The following is a 26,152-nucleotide window of genomic DNA, read 5'->3' as shown; positions in this document are numbered from 1 at the left end:
CTCTTTCCATCTCCCTCTCTGTCTCTCTATGAGCACACAGATTCAAACTGACAACCGTGGGGTGTGTTAACCATGGGGATAAATATCAGCAAAAGAAAATCTACGTCAGCCAAGTTTATAACCAAACCATAAAGATATCAACTATATTAAGTACTGGTGGGGTTAGAGCAATCCTGGAACCCCTGTACCTTTAGCCCTGCTAATAAAACAAACAGAAACCTACACCAAAATAAACAGCTGCTGACATGAGCTTCATTCTTCCTGAAATCAAGAGGCTGGTTACTGTTCTACCTCTTTCTCAGCAGTGTGGTTAGAGACAAAGCAGTGAAATCCACCCTCTCACTGCATCCATTTACTGTCCTCCTTACTGAAGTGCCTCGGAGCAACACTCTGCACAGGGCCGTACTCTGCAAATACCTCTTGCTTAATGATTACTGTAGCTACCGGAGGCTGACAGCAAGTAGACACTAAACAGCGATCAGGACATTAACGGAAGAAAATTTCCACCTCCACAAGATAAGTTTACACGACTCTTATCTGTGTTTATCACGGTGCCTCTGTATGTGTGTTCAATTATCCTTAGCTGTTTATCTAAGGAAGATAAACACACATATAAAGGTAGCTTTAAAACTGATAAACGTGGTTTTTATCAAGTTAGATTTACCAAGATTATGGCACCATTGAATGCACTAGGCACTAAAAAACAACCAAAATAAAAAAAAACCAAAGCAATAAAAAAACCAAAACATTGCAGGACACTTTAGCTTTGGCGCAGGTAGCAATTGGCAATTTGCCTTTTGTTCACTGAGTGCTTATTTCCACGACTGCCATGCTGAATATTAATGGGAGTAGATGTTTAAACTATGAATAATTCAACTGCTTTGTGTAACAGTAAATCATGATCAGGATCAATGAATCACAGCTGTGACTAGGCTCTTTGTTTTTCATCAAATTGCAAAGGTCACACAAGGTAAGGTATATTCTCTGCAAAAAGGGAACAGAGGTGTAGGCTAAGTTCTAAGTAATTCATTAAATTAATCACACATGAGACATTAATGCAGCAACACTGAGGACAAGTGTTATCAAAGCATCACCACTGGAGCCAATAAGTGCCTTTTCAGTGAACTGTTTGAACCAGAAGGCACTGCAGCCACGAGGCATACTTACTCTGTATACTCACTCTTTGTTCTAACTCTGTGTGGACTGACTTATGAGTTTGTTAAAGTGCAGCTGCCAAAAACATGCTCCCGGGCCACGCACGTTCTCACAACATTTCTGGGCAGAATGCATTGTGTGTGTGGAATTGAAAAATGCCAAAGAAGGCAAGCGGTAAGTACAGTACACACTTGCAAAGGGTCTGAACGGAGGATCCTCCATCTAAAAGCTGCCCTGAGGTCAGAGGAGGAATTCTGCTAAATAAAACCACCAATAGACGAAGTGGGTTGATGTGGGAGGATTCTACTCCTAGAGCCCTTGAACAAGAGCTCTAGTAAAACACTGACTTCAGATGTTCAGCCGTGACATTTGAGTAAATTATAAAAGACAACTTTGTCTTAGTACTCGAGGTTTCAGCCTGTCTGATGGAGGATTAGTACTTTTCCATGAATCCCAGAGCTGCCATGCCCCTGCCTTGAGGCACATCAGTTACCAAAACATGAGACATAAATGTGTATCAGAGGAGATATTTTGTTTGGGTTCCTTCACTATAAATATAGCATGTGTATCTGAAGTGTTATGATCGCTTATGCTTGCAGTACTTTAGGGTTCTAGAAGTTATTAAATCATTATATAAATAGAAATGAACAACCATTTGACTGCACTGAACTGTAAGAAGTATTAATGATCTGTTATCCCTCCTAGGATATTAGAATTCGGTCTTTCACCAACCTGTGAGCTGACGTAGAGTTTCAGACACTCGTCACACACAGCCTTTCTGCAGCAGGGCAGGGGTGCGATGGTTTTGTCTTCCAGGCACACCCGGCAACTCTGCGCCGCACTCTCTGCACCGTCATTTTCTTTGTACACCTGATGGGCCATGTCCCCAAAAGGATCCACAAGGTCGTCCAGTGTATACAGAGGGCGGTCTGGGGTCGAAAACATGACCCGTCCGGACTCAAGGTCCACATCCAGTTCTTCAAAAGAAGCAGTTTCATAGTAGTGGCTGGTGCCTTCAGAGTCTCTTCGCTGGCTGTCATTGGCGATACAGTACACTGTGCAGTAAACGTGTTCTTTGACACAGAAAGATTCATCTAAATTCGTCTCAGTGTTGCTGTCACTGGAACATAAATAATGGCATTGGACTGTCTGTTGATAGGGGCTTAACTCACCCACGGTTGGCTCGTTTTTACTCCCGACGGCGCCCGTTTCTCTGTCCGACGTTGCACAGTCTCCACATTCGCTCCCATTGTCATTGAACGTGTCATTACAGCTGTTTACAGTGTGTGTTTCTTGCTCGTTGCTCTGCTGCATCCGCCCGTTGGAGTTTAGGCGAAGAGAGTGAGATTTTACAACCCCGAAATTCCTCCTCAGAATTGCCACGGCACTCGCTCTCCTCTTTTCTACTCCTCTGCCGTTGCAGTTGTTGTTGTTGTTGCCCTCCTCCTCATCCTTCTCCTGGCTGATCCTCTCCCCGAGCTCCTTCTCAGCCCCGTCCAGAGAGAAGCGAGATTCTGATCTGGTGACACGTCGGCTCAAATCACTGACCGACCGCTCAACTTTACCGCAGTCCCTAAAGAAAGTTTGTGTCGGTAGGTTACGGGACACTCTCGCCCGCCCCTCGTCCAAGGTGCTAATGAAACTGGGCATTTTACAGGCGTCAGTTACCTGTCCGTCATCTTCCATCCCCGGTTTGGCTCTCACCATCTACCGGGCTTCTCTCCCTTGCAAGGACCTCTAGCTTTAACTCCGACCACACCAAAACAAAACAAAGCCAGCACCTCGCTGCTTCCGGGTTTAGTCGTCAGCATGAGTGAGTGCAGTGATAGGCGGAGGGGAAGCCTAGTGGTGAACTGTAGCCCTGACAGATCTGTCTGAGCACAGACACCAATTAAACTATCACAGTGGATGCATTCATTATATCTGTCACATCTGGCTGACCTCTTTTGACCTGTCCCTTTATCAGGGGTCCCTGCAGCAGTAATCCAATAGATTTGGCACCGTTTCTAAACTGCTCCTTCTAAAGTTACCCTCCCACCCAGGGCTGGTAATGGGGATTAGGTAATTGAACATTAAACGTCCCATTATGCATCGATGCACTGCAAAGAAACAGTAACAAATCAAATTCCGTGCAGATTTGATTTGATAGTTTAGAGTAATAAGAGGATAATGGTTGTTATCGTAAGGTGGCAGGTTTGAATCCTGCCAACCATGACCTTGGGGGTCTATAGACAAAAAGTCCCTCACTCCCCAGGAGCAAATGCAGAGGACACATATCTTGTATGTTTTGGTGTCTACTGTTTATGCCCAACAGGGGTGTCCAACACTTGGTTCTCCAAAAGGCTACTTTCACAAAATAAAAATGACTGAGAGCTACTTGTGTTGTGTGATTTATTCTCATAGCTGAATTCAAACAAACTTAATACGTTTTCTTTGCCTAAACATGTTTAATATGTCACTGAGCATATATCACAATTTATATTAAAACAACACCAAAGTATTATTGTAATTATTGCTGCTGCTGTTGTTTGGCAACATGGCAGACCAAAAGGAACATCCATGTATTCATGGCCCAGAATTGTTCCTCCACTTTGACCAAATAAACTGTTTTTTTAATGTTATTTTCTGCAGAATGGCGCCGTCTTCTGGTTAACCGACTCTTCTCTACAACTGTGTGGCAATCGTCATTAAAGATATAAACACAGCATTCATGCTGTGCGGTAGCTGACTAAGTTTTATCTTTATTTACGCGGATATTAAACAGTAGCGAAATTATAAAAGGTTGAAATAAAAACTTTTTGAATCAGTGTTATCATTATTCATCTTAATTTTATTTTTAATTCGGTTTTCTACTATCGAAATATATCTATTTTACTCATGTTCCACAAGGGTAGGGTAGCCGAGTGACACAATTTTTGATAGGATTTTATTTAGAAATGCTGTCGGTTGTTTGGTTTTAGCTCCGCCAACAACAAGTTCCGGCCAAGAGTTTGTCTGCACGTTGGGCCCTCTACTGGCAAAAGGGAGGAATGCAACTGATGTAATGTACCATTGCATTTCAACGATTGGTCGATCTGATGTGCGATTGCACCTCTACAATTGGTTCGTAGTGATGTGCCATTGCACTTCAACGATTGGTCGATCTGATGGGCGATTGCGCCTCTACAATTGGTTCTTAGTGATGTGCCATTGCACTTAAACGATTGGTCGATCTGATGTGCGATTGCGCCTCTACAATTGGTTCTTAGTGATGTGCCATTGCACTTAAACGATTGGTCGATCTGATGTGCGATTGCACCTCTACAATTGGTTCGTAGTGATGTGCCATTGCACTTCAACGATTGGTCGATCTGATGTGCGATTGCACCTCTACAATTGGTTCGTAGTGATGTGCCATTGCACTTCAACGATTGGTCGATCTGATGGGCGATTGCGCCTCTACAATTGGTTGTTACTGATGATCGTTCTCGCTGTCTCAAACCACGTCCGCTTATGTCCTGTTTACCGTTACTTTACGCCCTCTGCTGTCAGAACAGAGCAATTGCACTCATCAACAACCAATCGTTAATGTGAAATTGCACATCAGTTGAAGTGCAGACAATGTCTTTGACCGGAACTTGTTGTTGGCGGAGCTAAAACCAAACAACCGACCGCATTTCTTAATAAAATCCTATCATAAAATGTGTCACTCCGTTACTGTACCCTTGTGGCACGGGGAAAAAATAGATATCTTATATAGTAGAAAGACGAATACGAATGTAACACTTTTAATGTATTTTCCTTTGCTCTCACGTTATTTTTCACACAACTGGATCCCAAAAAAAGCAGTTTTTCTCAGAAACAACATACTGAAAAAATAACTGTAAAAAAATAAAATGTATGAAGGAACAGCCAAAAATCGTAATCACCATTATTTTGATTCGTATTGGAATTACAATTTAAAACAATGATTGATTGGTTTGAGAATTTGCTATTAATAAACCTCAACCTTTATATAATATAAAGATAATTAATAATGAATTTCATTTACAAATTGCTGATTAGATTTCTGTTTCCACAAGGCTTTTAAAAGATTGTAAAAGAACAATTGCCAGTGATGACAGAGCATATTCTGTAGGCCATACGCTGCATGGATTAAGTTAAGACTATTTCTCTGGAGTCCGTAAGTAAGAAATGTATCATCCAAATTTCATCTGAATGTAGATCATCTGCTCGGGCGGCCCCCCGATTTAGAAAAGTATTAGTTCTTATCTTTTCTTCTTAATGGAATGCTGAGGTAACGTTATGGCACTCTAATTGATGTAGAATCTCTGTAGAGTTTAGTGAGCGAACCAAATTCTGCTGGGATTCACTGACGGTTTACAACAGACACACGAGCCATATTTAAGAATCAGAATTGATAGTTCTATTTCCGTGTCATCTCAGCTCTGTCAAGATCATAATTAAATAATTAGAGTGGGGGAAAAATACAATATGTGCCACTTTAGCCTAATAATGTGAATTTCCACTCTATGTGACAGGCACACATCAACATTGACTGGAGATGTGCACTGACAGCCAACTCCAGCTTCCACAGCCCAGAGCCCTTCAGGTGGACTCCGTGTGTCAACTTCAAAGATCTTGACGTGGATCTTGGCTTTTCATCTTCAAGCTCTATCCTCCCAAAACCCAGATACAAACCTGAGCTCCCATAGGTTAATACGGCTTGGCCGGTCATAGTCGTAGCCTCTGGTAAAAGTTGAATCCTCATGCATTAAAACATATTGCATGTGTAACTGTTTACAGGCCTGAGACCCTTGAGAAGTCACAGAACATCCAGTGCCTGAAACCAAAGACGGCTTTATCATGTTTGAGTCAACTTAGAGAAAATACAAAATATTATCATAGTCAACTCTGCAGGTAAAAACAGGAGCCATCTCCAGAATACTCTGTCATTCATTTATCTTATTGTAAGAAGAAAATTCAGCAACTAAGAACTTGAGAAACCAGTTATGAATCAAACAGAAAATCGCAAAATCATCGGACACAATTACTATTCAACTTTATTATGATAATGTTTAGCTGTTAACAATCAATGAAAAGCTAAAGTAGATTTAATTATACTAGTTAGCTCTTATGGGGTAGACAAACGTAGACGCCGACTGAGTTAACCTAATTCATAATTCATTTTTATTGGGGGGATTTTATTGTTTATTTTTGGCTGCGACTTGTTCTGTTTTTCATGCTGTAATCCCCAGTGTAAAGAGGTGTTTTACTTTGCTTTTGTTCCTCCCTACTTCATCATGATTATGCACATGCAGCAGGTAGTCACCATGCAGCACGCAGTAGTATTTGGAACATTCTGTTCAGTATTCTGCAATGTATGCACTTTTTTTTCCACCAGTATGAAACACATCCTTATGCACAATACTCGTTTAATTTTTTTTTTATAAGGAAAATAAAATGGCAGAATTTTTCTAACACAGCCTTTAGATAAACATATCAAATGGGTTGTTGGTTCTACTGTAGTTTCTCATTAAAGTCATATTCTGCCAGTGTCAGGGTGATTCGTTTCCTTGTCCTTGCTGCACCTCTTGGTTTCAGTGTGAAATGCCAACAATGATAGGAAAGACTTTAGGGCTGCACAGATAAGTAGGTGATGGGACATGGTGGTCCAATCAGAAGGTTCTGAGTTCCACCAAGTCTGGTGAAAGCCCAGGGAGGACACTCAGGGGTGGAGTCTCTAAAAACTACCTCGGCGATCATTTAGTTTTATTAGGTTTCTTGAATATTTTATTGAATTTTCAGTGTGTTTTCTCTGAAGCACCGGGCAAAATAATAATAATAATAATAAAATGTTTTTTTACATTAATTAATTCACCTTTAACTGAGGATATTGAATTAGTAAAAGCACTTTTTATTTAAAGTTAATCTCAAAGTAAACAACTTAGCGTGACAATATTTTGACACTGTGAATACAAAAAATGTTTGGAAAAACAAAGAACAAATGGACGACTTAATCTCTTCACTGTCTACTTTATTACCAACTGTCTAATTTATGTACAGTCAGTCGCCTGAAAAACAAAATCAAGAAAAGAAGCATCAAACGTCTGGTGTGATAATGGACGTGTGTGGACGGAGGAAGAACCGAGCTGAGCAAAGAAATCAAGGTACTAACATCATGTTATGAGTTGTTGTCAACCACTGTTTGTCACATGATCACATTATTATTATAATTCTTTTTTTTCACAATATTTTGTCTTAAATCCAAACCATTTCTCCAGGCGTCAATGATCAACATTTTCTTAGAACCGAAAAGAGTGACTTTACTCCCAAATTAATGATATATTCATTACACGTCATATTAATAATAGAAGTGTACACTGGTCCCATTAGTGTAGAGCTTTAGAAGTGAGTAGTTAAACACTGTGAGACTCAACGTTATAATTGGAAACTTTACATTAGCTTTAATGAAGGTTGACAACGATAAAGAGTAAAATAACGTCTGGGCTCTGGAAGGTTCTCCTCCCTGTGCAGAAGAGCAGTTTTACACCTAAAGACATAAGCTCTCCTGACTGCTGCACACTTTAAATGAGAAAATAAATAATTCAGTAAGTAGAGTCTGTTTTATAATTACTATAACTGTTGTTATTGCTTTTCATTAACTATCCTTATTGAATTCTTCCTCCACCCAAAACCCACAATGATCTTTGTACTGTTGGAGCAGACACAGAGCCGTAAACTCTGATGTACTGCTCTCTCTCTCTCTCCCAGTATCTCTCTAATTCACACACACACAAAACAAACACAGGCCCTTGTATTGGTACATTTTCATCCCCCAGTGCAAGGTGATCATAATAATAAAATAAATTCCATGAATGAATAAATAAATGAAAACATTCACTTTTTTTCACATCTTAAAAAATGGAAATGAAAAAAAAAAGTGTAGTCTGGAAATTCATCTGAACATTTTTTACAGGATATCTGTGTTGAAATTCTTGTTGATGTGAAACATGACCAAATAGAAACTGATGACTGCAACACAATCCAAAAAGTTTAAACAGAGGCAAAGAAACAGAAGTAACTTTTCAGAACAGTAACAGGAAACTGATCTGGGAATAATACTGCATCAACTGGTACCATTACTACGACGTGTAAAAAGGGCTTTCCTCTGTTCAGACTATTGTTAGAACTAAATGTCGCAGCTTCCAATTGTACTATTTTTATTTTAGTAGATCCGTGTGAAATGTCCCTTTTCTGATTTAAACAAAGTTGATGAAAATGACCAAACTGCACATCTTAGTTTTAATGCATTTATTAAATCTGGGAATGGGATTTGGATACACGGCAACTACTGAAGGTGGGAATCTCTGTGATTTAGTTTATTAAAAACCAACATTCTAGAGTATTTATGAGTATTCATCATAAATATGGACGTCAGTATGTTAGAAAAATGAAAATGAATGTCAAACTATCATGAGGTTTGAATGAAGAAAATATGGACTATAGTGCAACTATTTGACTTCACACCTGGTCCTAATCTCTGGTTTCACACGACTTTACGGTTAGAAGAAGTAAAACGAAGTATAGTCCCACTTTTACACAACATCGTACATTAGTAGTCGACTAGAAAAAACAGTAAACACGGCCACATGTTATCAAAAAACGTCTAGAAGTTCAAAGTTACATTTCTTCGTTTTTACAGCTATTTTGCGCCGTCACCTGGCAGACACTCTCTGACTGTTATAGAAAAAAAAACACAAAGTTCACATTTAGGACTCTCGGAAGAGAGCGGAGGAGCATTCAGCAAACCAAACTGTTCCTGTGGAAGGTAGCTAGTTAGTCACACGCAGCATGAGATTAAATACACAACAGTTTGGAAACACTTCATGCAAACACACAAAATGCCTATTTTTTCCCTGCTCCACAGAGTGAGTGTCAGGGAAGCCCACCCATGGAGCAGCGGCTTTTAACAGAAATCAAGAGCTGGGGATAAGTGTCAGAGTGAGGTGGAAGTCAAACGCTCAGATCACTTAGTCAGAGGGACAGGTTTCCTTAATCAATGCTTGCCTTTTAAAATCATAGTCCACGTGGTCCAAGCGGAGGATTTGGTCCGGCGACTGGTAACGGTAATCTGTACTTGTGCAACATAATCAGCTACATTTGAAAGAGAATGTTAAATTCAAGAGGAGAATTAAAAAGTGAAATCTGTCTGGAATGCAAACGGTAGAGAATATTCTCACTGGTCGTCCAACACTGGACACCAGGTGGAAGTCAACCTGAGACCTGTTGTTTTTGGTCCCAGCGTGCTGCGTTCAGGGAACCACACTTTATAGATGTCTATGTGGTGTGTGTGTGTTGGCACTTTCATCATGGAAACATGAGCTGTCAGGTGGGGAGGAGACTCAAGCCTGGAATAGTTTTTCCTTCTCGTTGGTCCACGGTGTGTCCCTTTGCTTTCCTTGTCTTGAGCCCAACTGAGGCGCTCTGTCTCCACAGGGTGATGACATCACTGTCTGTTACGTCTTTTTGATACGAAAAGCCACGTCCACCCTGATTGTCACTACTGTAAGAGGTGTGTCTTTTCTCTTGGTGCCGACGCTGCCCATGGAAAAGTTCCACAGAACTGGATGCTGTAGCTGGCGACTGATGGGTATTTCATGTGACCTCCATGTGAGCACTATTCAAATATAAATCAAACAGGAACAGAATCTGGATGTGGTGTTGAGGTGTTGACCTCTCGCTGTACCTGGGAGTTTTTCTTACTTATTATTATTGTCTTCATCCCTTTCTACCTGACTGCCTTCAGTACGAAGAAATGTTTGGGCAGCGAGGGACCAAATAAAAATGGAAAAATGTCCAGTCTGACTCAGTGGAGGAAAAAACACAGTTTGACATTTGAGAATTTGTGGCTCAAAAATGTTTCTCTTCAGTCTCTCACTGGTTCCTGTCTGATGTGGTCTACCTGCTGGAGCCACGAGTCAAGGTTGAAGAATTCCATTCTGTAAACATTATAAAGATTCACATTACTCGTGTGTGTGTGTGTGTGTGTGAGCCTGCTTCCTGTACATGTGAACAAAGGTGACGATATCATGTAAATATATACACACACCACACTGTCCTTTAACATTCACAGATACTGAAGGAAATGAGAAGGATGTGTGTGTGTGTGTGTGTGTATCATGTACTGTACATGTATCAAAGTCCAGCCATGTTCACATCAGGCCTCTGTCTCTGCAGTGTCAATGAATGGGAGATATTTGTAGTCTGGTACACAGTACTTTAATCAGTAGTCTTTTTCAGAGATACTTGATAAGTTGAAGTGCAGTGTTTAATCTGTGAGGCACGCCGAGCATAAAGAGCTCCAGGGACACTTCAGCAGGCTCTGCTGTGTACGCAGGGATTATGAGACAGGAGAGCTCTTTGTTGCACTAGAACGTCACTGAAAGCAACTGGTTCCGGCAGATCACTGGCGTCGTGTTATTTCCTGACAACAGAAACCCGAAAGGCCTCTCTGGATCTTTGATGATTTGCTCCTCCCTTTGTTTGGCTTTTTCACAATGCAGATTTTTTCCAACGGCACAAGAGAAAATGACTTGTACATCCTGGTAGTGGCCGCGTCCAGCCACACGAGGCCAGTGTTTTCTCAGAAACAGACATGACTAAAAAAAAAAAAAAGAGAGAGAAACCGATGGGGGACTTCAGGACATGTTCAGGGTGTGTGTTTGGGTGGGACAATGCAATATTTAGACGTCAGTGTGTCTCATCCAACAACGGCGTCCCGTTTTTGTTTGTTGGGAAGAAACGCCGGCTGGGTTAGTAAAAAGAGAATGTAAGTAGTGGCGTAGGATAAGGCAGCACTCCTGTAGTTTGTCCTGGGTTTACTTGGACCTGCAGAGGAGAAGATGGAAGATGTTGAGTAGTTCTAACGACAAGCTAAAATATTGGAAAAATTATACCATTAACACAACCCCAGTGTTTGTTTTTCTGATAAACTAATACCTCCATCATCATCATCATCATCATCATCATCATCAGAGCCCTTCATCACTACGGTCCTCACTCTCCAACATTTACAGTCTCACAGACTATAGAATCCTTCCTTCGTGCTGTTCTCATCTTATCACCTCCCTCACCGTACTCCTCCACACCTGAACACCCATCATCAGAGCCCTCCTCATCAATTCTCCTCAGTGCACCTCCTGCCCACTTAACCTTTATGAATTCCACAGCTTTTAGCTGAGGAGTTCCTCATCTTGGGAACTGTCTTCCACAACTAATCCCCAAGTCTGACTCACTCAACCTTTAAATCCTGATTTAAAAATCGTCGGCATAAAACTGGCTTATACGCTGTGACCATATGGCGTCTACACTCTTTTTTTCTTTGACTAACCTTAACTATAGCCGTCTCATCATCTTCGGTAGAGTGAGTACTGTGATGTACTTGGGACCAATTCTGACACTGTCACTGATTTTTGCAGGAGCGGTTGTCCTAATGGCAACCGAAAACCTTGGTTTTAATGAGCTAGAACCTCATTATTGAGGTTTGAGGTTTGGACAAAGATGTGAAGGTTTTGTTCAGGTACAAGGAGGTTGTGGTTCTGGTGAGGGTTCATGTTAGGTCACACAGATGAATGACAGCCAATACAGAGTAAACAGGAATCACTGCATGAATGTAGTGTGTGTGTGTGTGTGTGTCTGTGAGTTGATGGTGTGTGTGAGGCCACAGCTGATGCTCTTTTATTAGTCCCTTTGGTCAAAGCTAATAAACCTCAAAGTAAAGACAACAGCTGGTGAACAATGATAACGCATTGATGATCTTTGTGCACGTGTGTGTGTGTGTGTGTGTGCACATTTATATATGTGTGTGTATATTGATCAGTGTATGAGCCCAGTACACGGTGTTACGTGTTTGAGTCTGTGTGTGCAAACAGCAGATACCTGTATATTCACGCAGCAGCTCTTCTCTGACTGTGTGTTTGTGTTTGCAGCCATTATGTTTGGGGTCAATGATTTATGATCTACGTTATGGCCTCCACAGGGACATATAAAACTACCGAATGGCCCTTTATTGCCTTTCTTCTTTGGTTAGACCTACGGTTCATCCATCACTCTGGGTTTCTCATCTTCCTGTCTCTCTCTCTTTCTCTCTCTCTCTCTCTCTCAGACTCTGTCCATCCTCTCTCCCTCCGTCCTTCTGCATCTCTCTCTAATTTGCTTTGGCTTTTCTTCCTAATAAAATCTGTTATTGATAACCTGTCGGCTGCACATCAGCGGAATCACCATTATTCTGCCTGCTTGTTTGTTACAGCGGGGTAGCTTTCACTGTATCACATGGTGCTTTCCACAGGCCGAAGTGAGACCGTGGGATCGATACAGTGCTGTCTAAGCCTGGACTCAGACCGCTTTCATGTTATCCTACTAGCTCTGCGCTCTAAGAATAGCCACTGATCTCTCTGAAAGTGACTACGGCACGAAATCAACATATAGATACAAAATAAAATTCCACCAGAATGAATCTACATTCATTTGTTTGCAGAAACACATCACCCCTGGAGGACGGGGGTTTCCATTCACTGTGGGATAAAGAATTTATCATACAAAACACAGCATGAATAAGATAAGGGTACAACAGGTTAATCACATATCCTCCGCCTTCATTTGCACCGTGTTAGGAGAGTGATAAAAAAAAAAAAAACTCCGGCAGTAATAACTGATGAGACCTTGGGCTGATAAATGGTAAGACCTGGTGCTGATGCAGCCGGAAAGTACTTGTATCATCCAATGCAGACCTGGAGGTATCAAACAATGATGAAAATGAGTCTCCAAACACAACGTGCTGTTGATGCTGGGGTTGAATTAAGGAGCAGTCTCCCTCCCACATGCAGATGTTGTCAGCTTCTTAAGACAGCCAGGTTTAAAAACAGCATTAGCTGCTGGATAACCAAATTCAAATTTACAGTGGATAAAGAGGTTTACACACTCTGCTGAATGACAGATTTTCTTATGTAAAAAATATTTCATTTCAGAACATGGAATTAAATATCATCACATTAAAATAGACAGACGCTCAAACGATCTCTCTTTAATACTTCCAGGTCTTTTTGATCAGAAGTCTGATCTCCTGTCATCAACCTGTCTTAGGTCACATTGAATTTATGACCAGGCTCTGGCTGAGTAGTTACAAATATATTTTCTTAAAATGAACTCATTCTGTGCTTTATTCAGACGTGTGTTTTGGATCGGTGTCGCTCGTTGACTTTCTGTAATGTGAAAATTCCTGGGGGAAGCCTGGAGGAGTTTTTTTTTCATAATTCTCTCTATTTTGACTTGCTAATCAAAACTAAGTGAAGAAAAGACCATATATGAAGAATAAACATATTGAGCTTTTATAACTGTGTATTGTGATACACATTAGTATTCCATCCACAGCAGTAAAATAAAGTGGATAATCATACTCACATGTACATTGGCTGTAGCTGAAGGTGGGACGTCTTCTGGGGCCCCTGGTAACCGTACGAGTCGAAGCCTCCTATAAAATCAACTGTGGATAATATCAAACAAACAAACACATAATTATGAGTAAATATATGCTCATCTGGGAAACAACCTTCCATCGCTAATGAATCATTCAATCTCACTCCTCACACCTACTGAGATCCCAAAGCAGCCTGCAAGAAGACGAAGACGAAGCAGAAGAAGAAGAAGAAGAAGAAGAAGAAGAAGAAGAAGAAGAAGAAGAAGAAGAAGTAGGAAGAAGCGTGAATCAAGTTGTGGGCATGAAACCGCTCGCAGCCAAAGTTTGGATGTGGCTGCATACTAATCATGTGCTGCAGATTTACATCTATTTCAGGCAGAAAACAAAGGCTAAGGATATGCTCAACTGTTAAATTATCCAGGATAGCTGTGCACATCCCAGGGCAGAGGAGCTGCCAGCAGGTGGTTGCTTTGCTCACACTGAGCCCAAGAGCCCGGTCTTTTAAAGCGCGGAGACCGGGATATTTTTTTCACTTTGATGTTGTACAGCTCATTAAAGGGTACTTCCCTGCCTCATCAGCAGCACACTTTCTTCTTTATTCTGTGAACTTTAACATTAAGTACAATATGGAATCTGGCTGTCACCGCGAGGATGACGATAAGTCCTGTGTAAATTTACCTGCACTTAGGAGAAGAGTTTTTTGAACACGGGCCACAGACCACAGCAAAACAGCCTATCCATCAGACGGCTCGTTAAATGAGGAATTTTGCAGATCTTGATCCGCCTTTTTCTTAAGACCTCAGATGATTATATGCACATACATTCATTTTAATTAAATTCCGTCAGGGTAAACGACAGAAGAAAGATTCAGAGACTGTGAGTTTCCCCTGTTTAATCAAAGTGATGGTGTAAAGGCTTTAGTTCTCTTTTTCATTTTGTCAGATTTATACCATAATCCTAATATAAGCCACCTCTCAGCTGCGACACGTCACATTACTTCTATCACGTATGTGCAGCCGGGGGGGGGGGGGATTTTAATGATACCAGTAGTGCAACAGTTTACATGCAGTGCGGTGATATGTTTTGTGATTTTTATTTATTTATTTTTTTCATAATCACTGGACTCATTACTGTTGTTCAGACAGAAGCTGCAAAAACAGTGTCTGTGTTTTCAGCCGTAGCTTAAATTAGACGGCTGGTGTTAATACTGTTCCTTCTCTGTCCCTTTGATTAAAGCCTTTGTGTATGTTACAGCTAATTATATTCATTGTTTTCACCTCTAACATCCACCCTTTAATGTTGATCACTGACTTAATGCATCATTATTCTTATAATCTTTTTTTTGCCAACCTCATTCTTTGTTCTGCACCTGAATGAGTCAAGCGCCACAGGCAAGGACTTGTCAAACATTTTTAAGTGCAGATGTTTCCGAAAACTCAATGACTGTTGATTTACGCAGGGCACTTTGTGGCTGTTTATAACGCTGCTGAAATGTATATGAGCTGAGCGAGGAGCAGCAATGTTTGGCTGCTTTAGCTTTAATGATGCTGCGCTGATTGTAGCTGTGCAGCTCTCTGTGTGACTGCAGCATTTATTATGTAGCCCAGATGGGCTGGAACATCATTCAGCTTTTGTGGTAAAGTTTTTTTTTCCATATATTTGTTAGGATGCAAAGAAAAACAATCCATAAAATAGTCAACAACAAACATGTATGCCAGAAGATAAGCTGAAAAATAATTAAAAAAGGTCATAAAATCAAAATCAAAATGGCCGAAAAAAAGAACCCCAACCAAAGCAGCCTGTACTAGAGACCAAGTGAGGCTGCAGATCCAGCGTGTGGTAAATTAGAGTTTTATAGCCTTTGAGGCCTGACTTCACAAGCAAAATCACCATTTGATTTCTGTCTAGTCTGCACAACTAACAAAAGCAAAAATAACGGTTGACTCTTGGGAGGAGGACGGGAGAAAACTAAGGCGGCTGGAACTACATGCACAGACGATCAGTGAAGCGAAACAGTTTGTGTTTAAACTCCATTTAATAGTCATTGAAATATTGCAGCCTTTTGAGAGAAAAAAAAAATCTACCACCGGCGCCTCAATTAAAACCATGGACTGGTAAATGGCCAAAACATGGTCAGTGAAGTGAAGGTATTTGTCAGCTCTGATAAAGACTGGAGAGTGAATGCGGTTCAGAGAAATTGGATAGTTTACTGTAGAAAAATGTGTTCATTTTCAGAGAAGCCACAGTTGATAATTACTCTTATGTCTAAGACCCCTAGTGACTTAGTGATTTGAATTTTCCATCTTTTCTTTCATCAGGTTTGTACAGAAGTAATCACATATCTGTGGGTCTTTTCAAGGCATGCAGACCTTTACCCTGAAAATGATAGAGCTCTAGTGCGGTGAAAACTGCAGCAGATTCAGCTGCATCAAGCAGGAGAGCATTCTGTGGCAAATGAGGCGTTTAAATTGTTTTCAATCCCACTCCTGACGCCTCCCAGAGTGGTAAAGAATGGGCTGCAGATCCCACCGTCAAATCCCCAGTCTTTGTCTTATGATATTTGTCCTATGGATTTCTGTGCTTGCTGAAATAGTGGCTGCATGGATGCTCTTTCCTTTTTATATTCTGCAGAATGAGGCAGGAGAAAAAGGCATTGTAGACTCTTTTTGGGAGAAAAGACCCAAAAATAAAAGACCAAATAGTGTTTGGCTCCTGCTGATTCATGCTGCTGTCAACCGGTCTCAGCGGTGATTCTGCCATGCATGACCCTTTGTACACATGGGGGAACACAGCCCCCCCCCCCTTTCCTGATCAGCATGCTGCCTATCAAGCTGTCGCAGTCTCTTTTTAAAAATTCAAATATGATAATCACTGGTCTCGTTCTTTGAGGACACTGGAAATAAATGAGGAAACAAGTGAATTATTCAACATCGTAAATGTGGAAAATACCACTGGTCATATTGGCAGATTATTATTATAAAGTCCCGACGTAATAGTGTTGTAAAAATGATCCATTTCTAAAGTGTCACTCGCAAGGACATAACTAACAATGGACAGATGAATCAAAGGGGAATGAAAAAAATCCAAATGAATTATGTTTCAACATTTTGTAAAGTATGACTGTAAATATCAATAGTACCGTAAGATTATAAAAGGTACAGTTTGTAAAAGTATGTGTCTGGTGGTGGTGGTGGGGGGGTGGTCTTCTCCCGCTCCTCTACCCCTACCCTTGGCTCACCACACGTGGTTTTCTATTAAGTTTTTATTAAAATCCCTGTGCATTAATTCGCATGTGAGACTGTCTGAGTCATCGGAGTAAAAGAGACACACTACTGCACTGTACTACTAAATATAAGGATTAATCCACACACGTCGACACATCCTCAGACATGCACAGAATCATTATCAGACTAATTAGCTTTCTCAGCAGGTTAAAGTCTCCACTGGTCCTCGGTGAGTACTAGCTTCCTCACCCAAGGCACTTTTCCTACTAAGCTCCCTGATTATTGTTTAGTCTCCCAGACTGCATTTGGACAGACACTTCCACAGCCAGAGATAATTCTGCGTCAAGGATGATGTGAAAACGCTGCTGCTGCTGACGAGATGCCGCCTTCCACTACACAATCATTAATTAACCCTTATTAGTAGCCGGGAACTTCATTTCAAGTCCTGATGAGTTTTTTTATTCTTTTCTCCCACAAGGAAAGGTGTGAAAATGGCTTTTGCTTATTTTTGCTCATTATTGTCAAGTGTGGATGTTTTTTTTTTTTTGTCTCTGTAGGTTTCCTAGATGCACTCCTGTCTCATCCTATTATCGAATACAACTCCAACTTTAAAATGTCTGTTAGAGTTTATTGGTCAGTGTGTGTTTATAAGCTTTATAATAAATGGAAGCAAAAGTCACTGGAAGCAGAAATAAGCATGTGTTGGACTGTGGATGGAAACAGCAGCGCTGGCATCCTGTTTGTTCCTATGGTTTGTATGGTTTTAAATAGGAATTCATTCATTTCCTGTTTTCCATAATAAACTGTAATAATAATACAATTTTGGGTTTCTTTTTTTTATTCCTCTTTAAATGTCTGTGTCTCTCATTTTCACATTTAACATCATATTAGACAGTTCTACTACTTTCCATTTATCATTTAAAACCCAAATATTTTGAAGTAAATCTTCAAACACCGGTTGGTTGGTTATTAAATGAGAAAAAGAAGAAGAAACAACAGCTGATTGTTATTCTTTCCAATTTTACTGTTTTTTTTTTATATGAAGCATTGTTGGGAGAAATAAAAAATCCTCGGTTCCCCTCAACTGTCAGTCTGCTTCGAAAAACAGGAAAACCTGTCTACTTTCAGCATTTCAAGTGATTTCCAGCTCCAGTTTGCGTTTGTTACCGATCAATAATTGTGTTAGTAAAGGGCACCCTCGATCTGATGTTGAATAAGGCATGCTTGGTCATTGATTTTCCTGCATAATTGCTGCACTTTGGTAGAATAACTAACTAGCCTGGGTAAATGGAGCCATTCAAGTTAATCCTCACAGGCGAGCACTGCATTCAAATGGACACAGTTGTGAAATGAACACGTCGCGCACATCGCATTGTATTTACAATTGTAAAAAGATAACTAATTGGCTGCCTAATTTACTGTAAGAAACGTGCACTCAATAAAGTCTAGTTAATCTACATAACGGTCAGTCTCTTTATTGACCTGTGGAGTTGTTGAATCACAGCATTAGAATTCTGAATTAGAAGCATCATCATGATGAAGGGTGTCTATTGTTCCTAGTTCTAGTTCATTATCCACCCATTTGAATTAATTCCAAATTTTTAATTCTTAAATAATTATTTTTTATCGTTTTGATGCAAAAACCTTGAATTTGTTGACTGGGCTTTTCCATATATTTTGGAGTAAATTAAAAAAGAAAAAAATGTCGTTATTATGGTAAACAAAGATGGTTGTGGGTGGGGCTCCACAGCTGATCATGCCTGTGCCCTGCTCCGTGGGGTTTGTTTTCTTAAAACACCAAAATAACCTCCTTGATAATTTGCAGCGACAGAACAAAAACCAAAAAAACAAAAATCTACATAAAAAACACTGCACACTGTGTGTAATACATGTATAATCCTATATATACAGAATGTATGACTACAATCTACAAAGTGTTTCATGTACTGTGTATGTCTGGGTACTTACAGCTGTCCTCCTCTTCAGAAATGAGTTTGACCACGTAACAGGCGTAGATGAAGCCCAACAGCTAAAAGGAAAAAAAAAATAAGAACAGCAGAAACAAATTAGTAAGCGCTATTTATGTAAAAGAGGTTTGTTAGAGAGATGAGATAGAGGGATTAAGAGAAAAGAGAGAAAGAGAGAGCTCTGACATTGAACAATTAGTTGGAACAGAAAGACAGGTGTTGTTCTAAGTGGAGCAGAACAGCGGCGTGGTATCCAAAATAGAGCACTCGAATCACAGGCGCACACACGCATGCAAACAGATTTAGGCTGGTGCTACGTAAGATAGCAGCCGGCGCGTCTGACACCATCACTCACAACCACCAGGGTGATGGTTAAGAGCCGCTATGACAACACTCATCTGAAACCTGTACAGAAATTAAACAAAGACCTGCCACGGCCGTCTCTCTGTCGTGGAGTGGTGTTTGTGTCTAAACCTAAGGGAGATTGCGATCGCTGAAATTGAATTTTTATCTCTGGCTGTAGCTTTGGAGTTGCAGCATGAGCACAGATAGTTTCTGCTGTTGTCAAAACCAAGCCCTCACATGAGTGCCACCCACTCTATCATGGGGTTTTTGTGCCGTGTATTGTTCACCTCACTTTGCCCTGAGTCACGGTCTCGTGTTGGTTCGAGCCCATACACAGAGCGTTGGAGAAGAATTCATACAGGAAGTTGAAGGAAGAATCGTTATTTTTCCGTAATCGTGGCTCAAACGTCTGCATTCTGCTGTGTTAAAGTGTGTGGGGGTTAGTCAAGCTACAGTAGAAGAACACCTTTGCTCCCTGATCTCACTGGCTATCTGTTTCCAAGGCAACTTTCAGGAAAAGTTGATGGGAGCAAAGACACATGGAGGTGCAGTGAACCTAGGGCAAACGCTTTAGTCAATTTATAACCCTGTTGAAAAAAAGATAAAAAGGAGACGAGAGGTGTAGGAGTTGGTGCACAGCGTGTGTGTGTGTGTGTGTGTGTGTGTGTGGTCATAAGCTATTCTTCCTGCATAAGATGTTCTTATTGCTTAAATAGGTGCTGGAGAAAAAAAGACAATGCCTCTGTTGGTATTCTATTGACTGCACACACACACACAGACAGACACACACATTGGCACATAAACGCTTATGGAGCTGCAAATGTGAGCGTTTGAGATTCAGTGTATATCTCAAGGTCTTGACCTCATTTAATCTAAATAATGTTCTGCTCCTGAAGCTCCGCTCTCCTGCACCTTTTTCTCATTCTCTCTTCCTCGCTCACTTTTTCTTCCCGGCCTCCTATTTTCCCTCCTTTTGTCTCCTCTTTCTACATCACCATTACCTTCCCCTACCTCATCTTTCTTTCCGCTCCTCTCTCCTCAATGGTTTCTGACAAGTCAATGAGTCATAAAAATATACTGCTGTTTTTAATGGCTGATGATTTTTACCTCAAGAGCTGCCAAATTGTGTTAGCAGAAAATTCTGCAAGCATTAGCATGAATATTAACGGAAATTGGGAAATCCATTTTCATCAAGATTTCCACGAAGAGCACTGGTGCAGTGTAACTTAAAGTAAGCCAGAACATTAAATTAAAGCAAATAAGATGAAAATAATTTGGCAATAAATGTGTGTTTCTGCTATGTTTAAGAAATGTGAAAATCACTGCCACTGCACCTAGAGAAGAGGAGGAAGCCATTCGATGATCTTTTGTAAAAACTGAATGACATTTTCTAGTTGACCCTTTTCTGTAAAAAACAAACAAAACCAAAAAACAAGTTTGTGGCGGACGACTTTCTGTGTGATGTGTTAAGACGACCGGGCTCTGACCTCACACCGTCAGGCTGCCCTCTCTGTCCACCGCCACTCCAGCTTCAATGATTTATCATTAGCATTCATTACAAAGGACACTTTGAATGTTACAAAGTCAAACTGTTTTTGAAAAGACTTTCAAGACTTTTCTATCACACGGAGAGAAAGCAGATACCCACGCCCCCCTCTGTCTTCTGCAGGATCATTGCCTCTGAAAATGGCTTTTGGGTGCAGTTGTGTTAGCACTGGCGAACAAAGTGCAGAGAGCCGTGGCCACTCTGCAATAGAGAACATCTGATCAGCTGTGACACCAATCTTTCTCTGTACATCAATATCCTGTTAATATTCTCCATATTCCAGGATTCTGTCTCAGTAACAAGGCATCCCATAATATCCTGTTTACAATAACCCTGATTATATCTCCTCCCAAAAATAAGGCACCAATGATATCACTGCTGACGCGAGCGCTCTGTTCTCTGGAGCCCAGTGAGTTTGATGAGTGTGTTCGGGGCCCACAGTTATATTAAGACCATCCTGTTTGTGATGAAGCCTGAAAAGACGCCAGTATTTTTACTTCTCCAGGTGAAGGTCTTTAACAGAAGCTGCAGGAACAACGTCTGTTACAAACCAGATTATGATCCGACAACATACAGTACAAACAACGGCGCACGTCTCTTATCCTGTGGCCTCGTTTTCAGATGACAGACATTATCCTTGAAATACGTTAATTTATTTCTTTTCTACTCTGTTTTACTCACAGTGACTCATACAGCGAAGCTTGCAGCAATCAGGATTGTATTGCTACAGAGTGAATTAAAGACATGAGAGCAGGGAAATGTAGGTTTTTTCAGGATACCTTTTTTTTAACAGAGAAACAAAAATTTGTAAAAGCGTTTAGAAAAAAAATATGTAAAATACAAAAGTAGAGGCTGACCATTCATTTAGGTGAGTGGTGGAAAAACATGGCACAGTAGGAAACTGAAAATGTGTGAATTAAATTTGCATTAGAAATGCATGAATGTATTTATGTATTGTATTTGTATAATAACACAGCATAACTTTGCAGACATGGTCAGATTAACTATGCAGTATTATTAGGAATTACTTCAGAATACAACTATGCAGTATTATTAGGAATTACTTTAGAATACAATGTCACATGGATATTTTTCCATACAAAAAAATGTCCAAATCACAGTGTTTATCACTAGCACCTGATTCTTGAAAAGTTCTTATATTTGAAGGCTAATAATAAAGAGAATGTATTCATAGAAAAAAAAATCTACGACACTGAAAAACCTTCAACCGACTATAAGTCAGATTTTACCCCACGGCTTCCAACAACATTATTAGTAAAAAGAGAGTGAATTAACGGCCACATACCCCGAGAGACGAATTAAAGCTAGCACTTTTATGATTTGTTGGGTCTGTTTCATTGCCCTGTTGAGCCACATAAACCTAGAAGCCACAAAAAAAACTGCTCAAGGTCCCAGACTTTTACCATCATACACCAGGTCACAGTAAAAAAGAAACCACTGACCTTCTTGTTGTGAGGATGACAAGGCTGACCGCTGCTCCACATGTGGCCCAGTTTAATATAAAGTAACAGGGATGTCAGTTTGCTGACACGTGAATCTTGGCTTATTTTCAGCCTCTGTTTCAATGCACACGTGTTGAATTTTGGGTTTTTATCTGACAACGCTGCCCCTCCCTCCCCCCGTCAGTGGATTAGGGTTACCTAGAAACTACAGCCAAACTGAAGGATGTGTCGGTGTGAGGAGTAGAAATTTAAATTGCACCACTTGAGCATGAACGGAGGCAGGAGCCCTGACCTGAAATGCCTTACAAGAAGTAACTGGTTTAATTCACTTCACCTTGCACAGTCATGTCCCCTAATTCAGAGGAGAAACCACTTTTAAAGGTTTTCACACTGTCAGACTCTCTGCCTGGAGACGAGGGCAGGTCTTTATATGGTTTCTTAAACCTAATGCACAGGCGGTTCTGGTTGCCATGGTAAACACAGTGAAGGTAGATCAGCGTGCACTTGTTCAGTCGCTAAAACCAGCAAGACTTCACGATGAGAGACGGTGAGGGAGCAGCGGTATGGATAATCAACTGTCAAATGTATATGTTCTGGCCTCTCTGCATTGGCTGAAGGTAGAATCTTCCCCTCCAGAGCTAGAACAGAATGTTCTGAACAAATGCTTGAAATGATGATAACTGCAAATTGGACTCCCTGAACTACAGTTACAGACTTTAGTTTCTCAGTGTCTCCCCAGTTTCTGAGACAATCTCCTGTTCTGTAAGTTGTAATACACAGAACATTGGTAAAAAAAAATCATGGCGTCTCCCGTTTGACTCAGTGTCAGATCTGTCTGTAATATTCTCAATGATTTGTACCCTGTTGGATAAAAACTCATGTTTCCTTGAAAAGATTAATAGTTTCCTTTAATGACAAAGATGTGAAATGAGATCCTTACTCATAGCACAGCTTAATCAATACTGCTGCCTTCATCATCTTACAAGTGTCTCTAAAACTGTACAGGTATGACACAGAGGCTCAAAGTGCACGGTAACTTTTCCACTGTGGAAATGTCATTAAAGTAGAAATCCTCACTCTCTCCTACGATGATCAAGACTCAAATTCTGCCTGAGCAGAAACTCTGAGCGCACCTGGACCTCTTCAGAGAAGCTTAGGGTGAAAGTAGTTGAATGTCAAACAGCTGGCGTTTGATAAGGACGGGGAGGAAATCTGCAAAATGTGCTCTGCATAGCCCGAGTCCAAGAAGGTGGGGAGAGCATCACGGGAGGCGACCTTTCGCAAGAGCATGAAGAAGCAGCGGAGAAAGGCAGCTATAGGTCAACAACCCAGTGACGCACTTCGTCCTCCGCGACGGTGTCCAAAACAAACTCAGTGCAAAGTGCTGACGGCACAGAATCGCACCTCTCAAGGTCTGTAAAACTCCTCAGGTCTAATCAGCCCGCGGGTTGAAAAACGACCAACATCTCAGTCGATCTTGGCGTCTTTTAACTTCACAATAGATTCTGTCTCTTTACCTCCCTTTTTCTGGCCCAGGAACTGTCGAGCTGTCCGTTTGTCTAACAATCTTGCAGTGAATTAGATGTGTTAACTCGGGGGAAAAAAGTGTCTTCAAATGAAGGGATCGCTGCAGAAATACTGTGCTGCAGAATGAGCATTGATTAGAATGTCCCCTTCCATGGATAAAATCTGTTTAAAAAACCTGGTAGACGGATTGCAAGGATTTGTAAAATTAAAAAATGTTCCAGAAAACCTGGAATATTTACCAATTAAATCTAAATAAAATGACACCTCATAATTAAATCTTTACTTGTTTGTTTGTTTTTCAAAGATAATTAAAGTGCACATGTACGTATTTCTTAACAGTTCCTGGAACCATTCAGCCACACAAGTTGGTTTCCATCTGATTTTGAATTTCCCAGCTTTTGTTCAACTTGTTTTGTCTGCCTTAATCTGAGAAAAACAACCAGACGATTTTACTTATTCATCAAATGCAGGATTAGTTGCCGTCGAGCAGAGCCTGGACTGACTGACCTTCATTTCTTATGCACCGCTCTTTTTTTCCTGTATAACAACGGCTGTGAAAACCAATCTGGTGCCACTGCTGCAGCCGTGAATACGACGTGACCCCGGCGTGGCATCGTCGTCTGGTGTCACTGACGAGAGAATGAGAACCATGTTTAACATGCCGATGACTCAATTCTTCAGAATGACCATCAAACAAATCTGTGTTTCTTTGTCATGTGTGATCAGTTATGTCTTTAATTACCTGTGAATTTTTATTGAAGTGGGTGAAAAGAAAAGGAGGGTGTTATTATGGATTTGCTAGTGGTTAAAAGGACCACCTTCACCCTGTTCAGCTGGTGTTCTCCTGTGATTTATTTAAGAGAGAGGAAGCCATAAAACAGTGGTGTCAAAGTCAAATGAGCTGAGGGACACTGTGCCACTGTCACTTCCTTTGCTGGGCCACGTTAGAGGTCAGTGTTCAGAGTACAAAGAATTTCAACAGCGCACCATTCAATTCAGCTGAACTGTACTGAGCCTAACTGAATCAGACCAAACCAAACTGAACCAAACTGAACTGAACAGAACTGAATCAGAGCAATATGAAATGAACTGGACTGAACTGAAACATTTGATAAAAAAATAGAAAAGTAGTTTCTGTTTAATATAAATACTGTATAATACTGCATTGTCACAGCTAGTATAATCTTTTTTCTCACTTTTAACTGACCAAATAGAGCATTTTATAATTATATATATATAACCAAAAACCAAAATCACCTCAATTTCACAGGCCAGACTTGGGGGAGCAGGATAGCAAAGACTAGTGTCCCTGAGCAGATTTACTGACTGACGTACAGGACTATACATTCAATGACAGATGTTTACTTCACTTACCCACAGTCAAGACAGTGAAATTCCGTGAGTGATTTAGTGATTAACGACCCTACGTGTCCTCCTACCGGTTTGACTGTGAACCGGGAGTTGATGGATATTCATCCTCCACCTGTAACATCTCCTCCAGATGTTGCTAAAGGCAGTAACTGGCTGGATGAATGTGTTTGGCTGCTCAAACGGATTAGTATCTTTTAAAGGGACTTGTCATTTTAACGAGATTCTCACAGTCAGCTCGTTGAGAGTTGAAAAATGGTGTGGCATGCAAACAAGCAGGCGAAACTAATGACCATTTTCTACATGGGAACTGGAAATGTCAGAGAGTTTTTGACTGAGTGGATTGGAAGGATTAGTGTACTCAGGTTTTATTTTCTACCCCAAAAACAACAGTGGGGGATTTCACTGATTGGTTTTCCTCGCTGCTTCAGGTCACGTTAATCACTTCAATTAGGTTGACACCCTGCATGCTGAAGCAGTGAGCCAGCAGGTGGCCTAATCATAGGTGATTTTTTTTCTGGTGAAATGTCATTTAATTATCTCTCTCTCTGTATTATTAACAATTAGAGTAAAAGTGATAAAAATGTAATCACAGAAATCACTTCACGTTCTGTCAAACTCTAGCAGAGATGATGACACATCTGACCCAGGGCAAATGCTTTAGCTCAAATATTTATAATGCGCACACCTAGGGAAGGCATATTAACTCAACTGTTGTGAATGCAGCACGAGTAACTGAAGCAGGGAATAATTATAACATGTGTAAAACTGTAGGATAAACACTTGCAGGGCACTTAATTAGGTACGGCTATTGTCACGCTCATTAATGCATTAATACTTCATTTTCAAGACAACCTGCCAACAATTCAAATTGACTGGTTTAAACGGCACGTTCATATATATAATCTGACAGCCCTTGGCAGCTACTGTTATCCACAGCATTGGCTCACAATACAAAAGACAGTTCACTATTTAGCCAAAGAGCATAACTGTTGACTGAGCTGCCAGAGAAATGTCTGAGCATCATTGATTTCCCCTTTTCAGGTGTGTTTTTTAGTATGTGTGCTCCTTAAATAAAGTGTTGTATAGATAACATTTAT

The 26,152-nt window shown here is 40.6% G+C and overlaps 2 protein-coding genes across 5 annotated transcripts in view; both read right to left on the bottom strand.

The window, feature by feature from the left end:
- rnf217 (ring finger protein 217) overlaps positions 1-3,387 on the bottom strand; it is an 11,158-nt gene extending 7,771 nt beyond the window's left edge. For 2 of the 3 annotated variants that reach the window (XR_003050044.1, XM_008312850.3), the window contains exon 1: positions 1,888-3,379. Coding sequence is in view for 2 of the 3 variants with exons in the window: in XM_008312850.3 (XP_008311072.1) it covers positions 1,888-2,862 (975 nt within the window). In the remaining variant the exon portion in view is untranslated. Of the gene's footprint in view, positions 1-1,887 lie in introns of all 3 variants that reach the window. The other variant, XM_008312851.3, reaches the window with a different exon arrangement.
- Positions 3,388-7,032: 3,645 nt separating this feature from the next.
- nkain2 (sodium/potassium transporting ATPase interacting 2) overlaps positions 7,033-26,152 on the bottom strand; it is a 74,948-nt gene continuing 55,828 nt past the window's right edge. For both annotated transcript variants that reach the window (XM_025056935.1, XM_025056934.1), the window contains exons 6-8: positions 18,805-18,865; positions 13,597-13,678; positions 7,033-11,025 (exon numbers count right to left, since the gene is read on the bottom strand). In XM_025056935.1, the coding sequence (XP_024912703.1) occupies positions 11,016-11,025; positions 13,597-13,678; positions 18,805-18,865 (153 nt within the window). In that variant the 3' untranslated portion in view covers positions 7,033-11,015. The remainder of the gene's footprint in view (positions 11,026-13,596; positions 13,679-18,804; positions 18,866-26,152) is intronic.

Source organism: Cynoglossus semilaevis, chromosome 7, assembly GCF_000523025.1.
Source record: "Cynoglossus semilaevis isolate Cse_v1.0 chromosome 7, Cse_v1.0, whole genome shotgun sequence".
NCBI lineage: Eukaryota > Metazoa > Chordata > Actinopteri > Pleuronectiformes > Cynoglossidae > Cynoglossus > Cynoglossus semilaevis.
The sequence above is the reverse complement of the archived record's forward strand: the minus strand, read 5'-3'. Positions and strand labels throughout refer to the sequence as shown.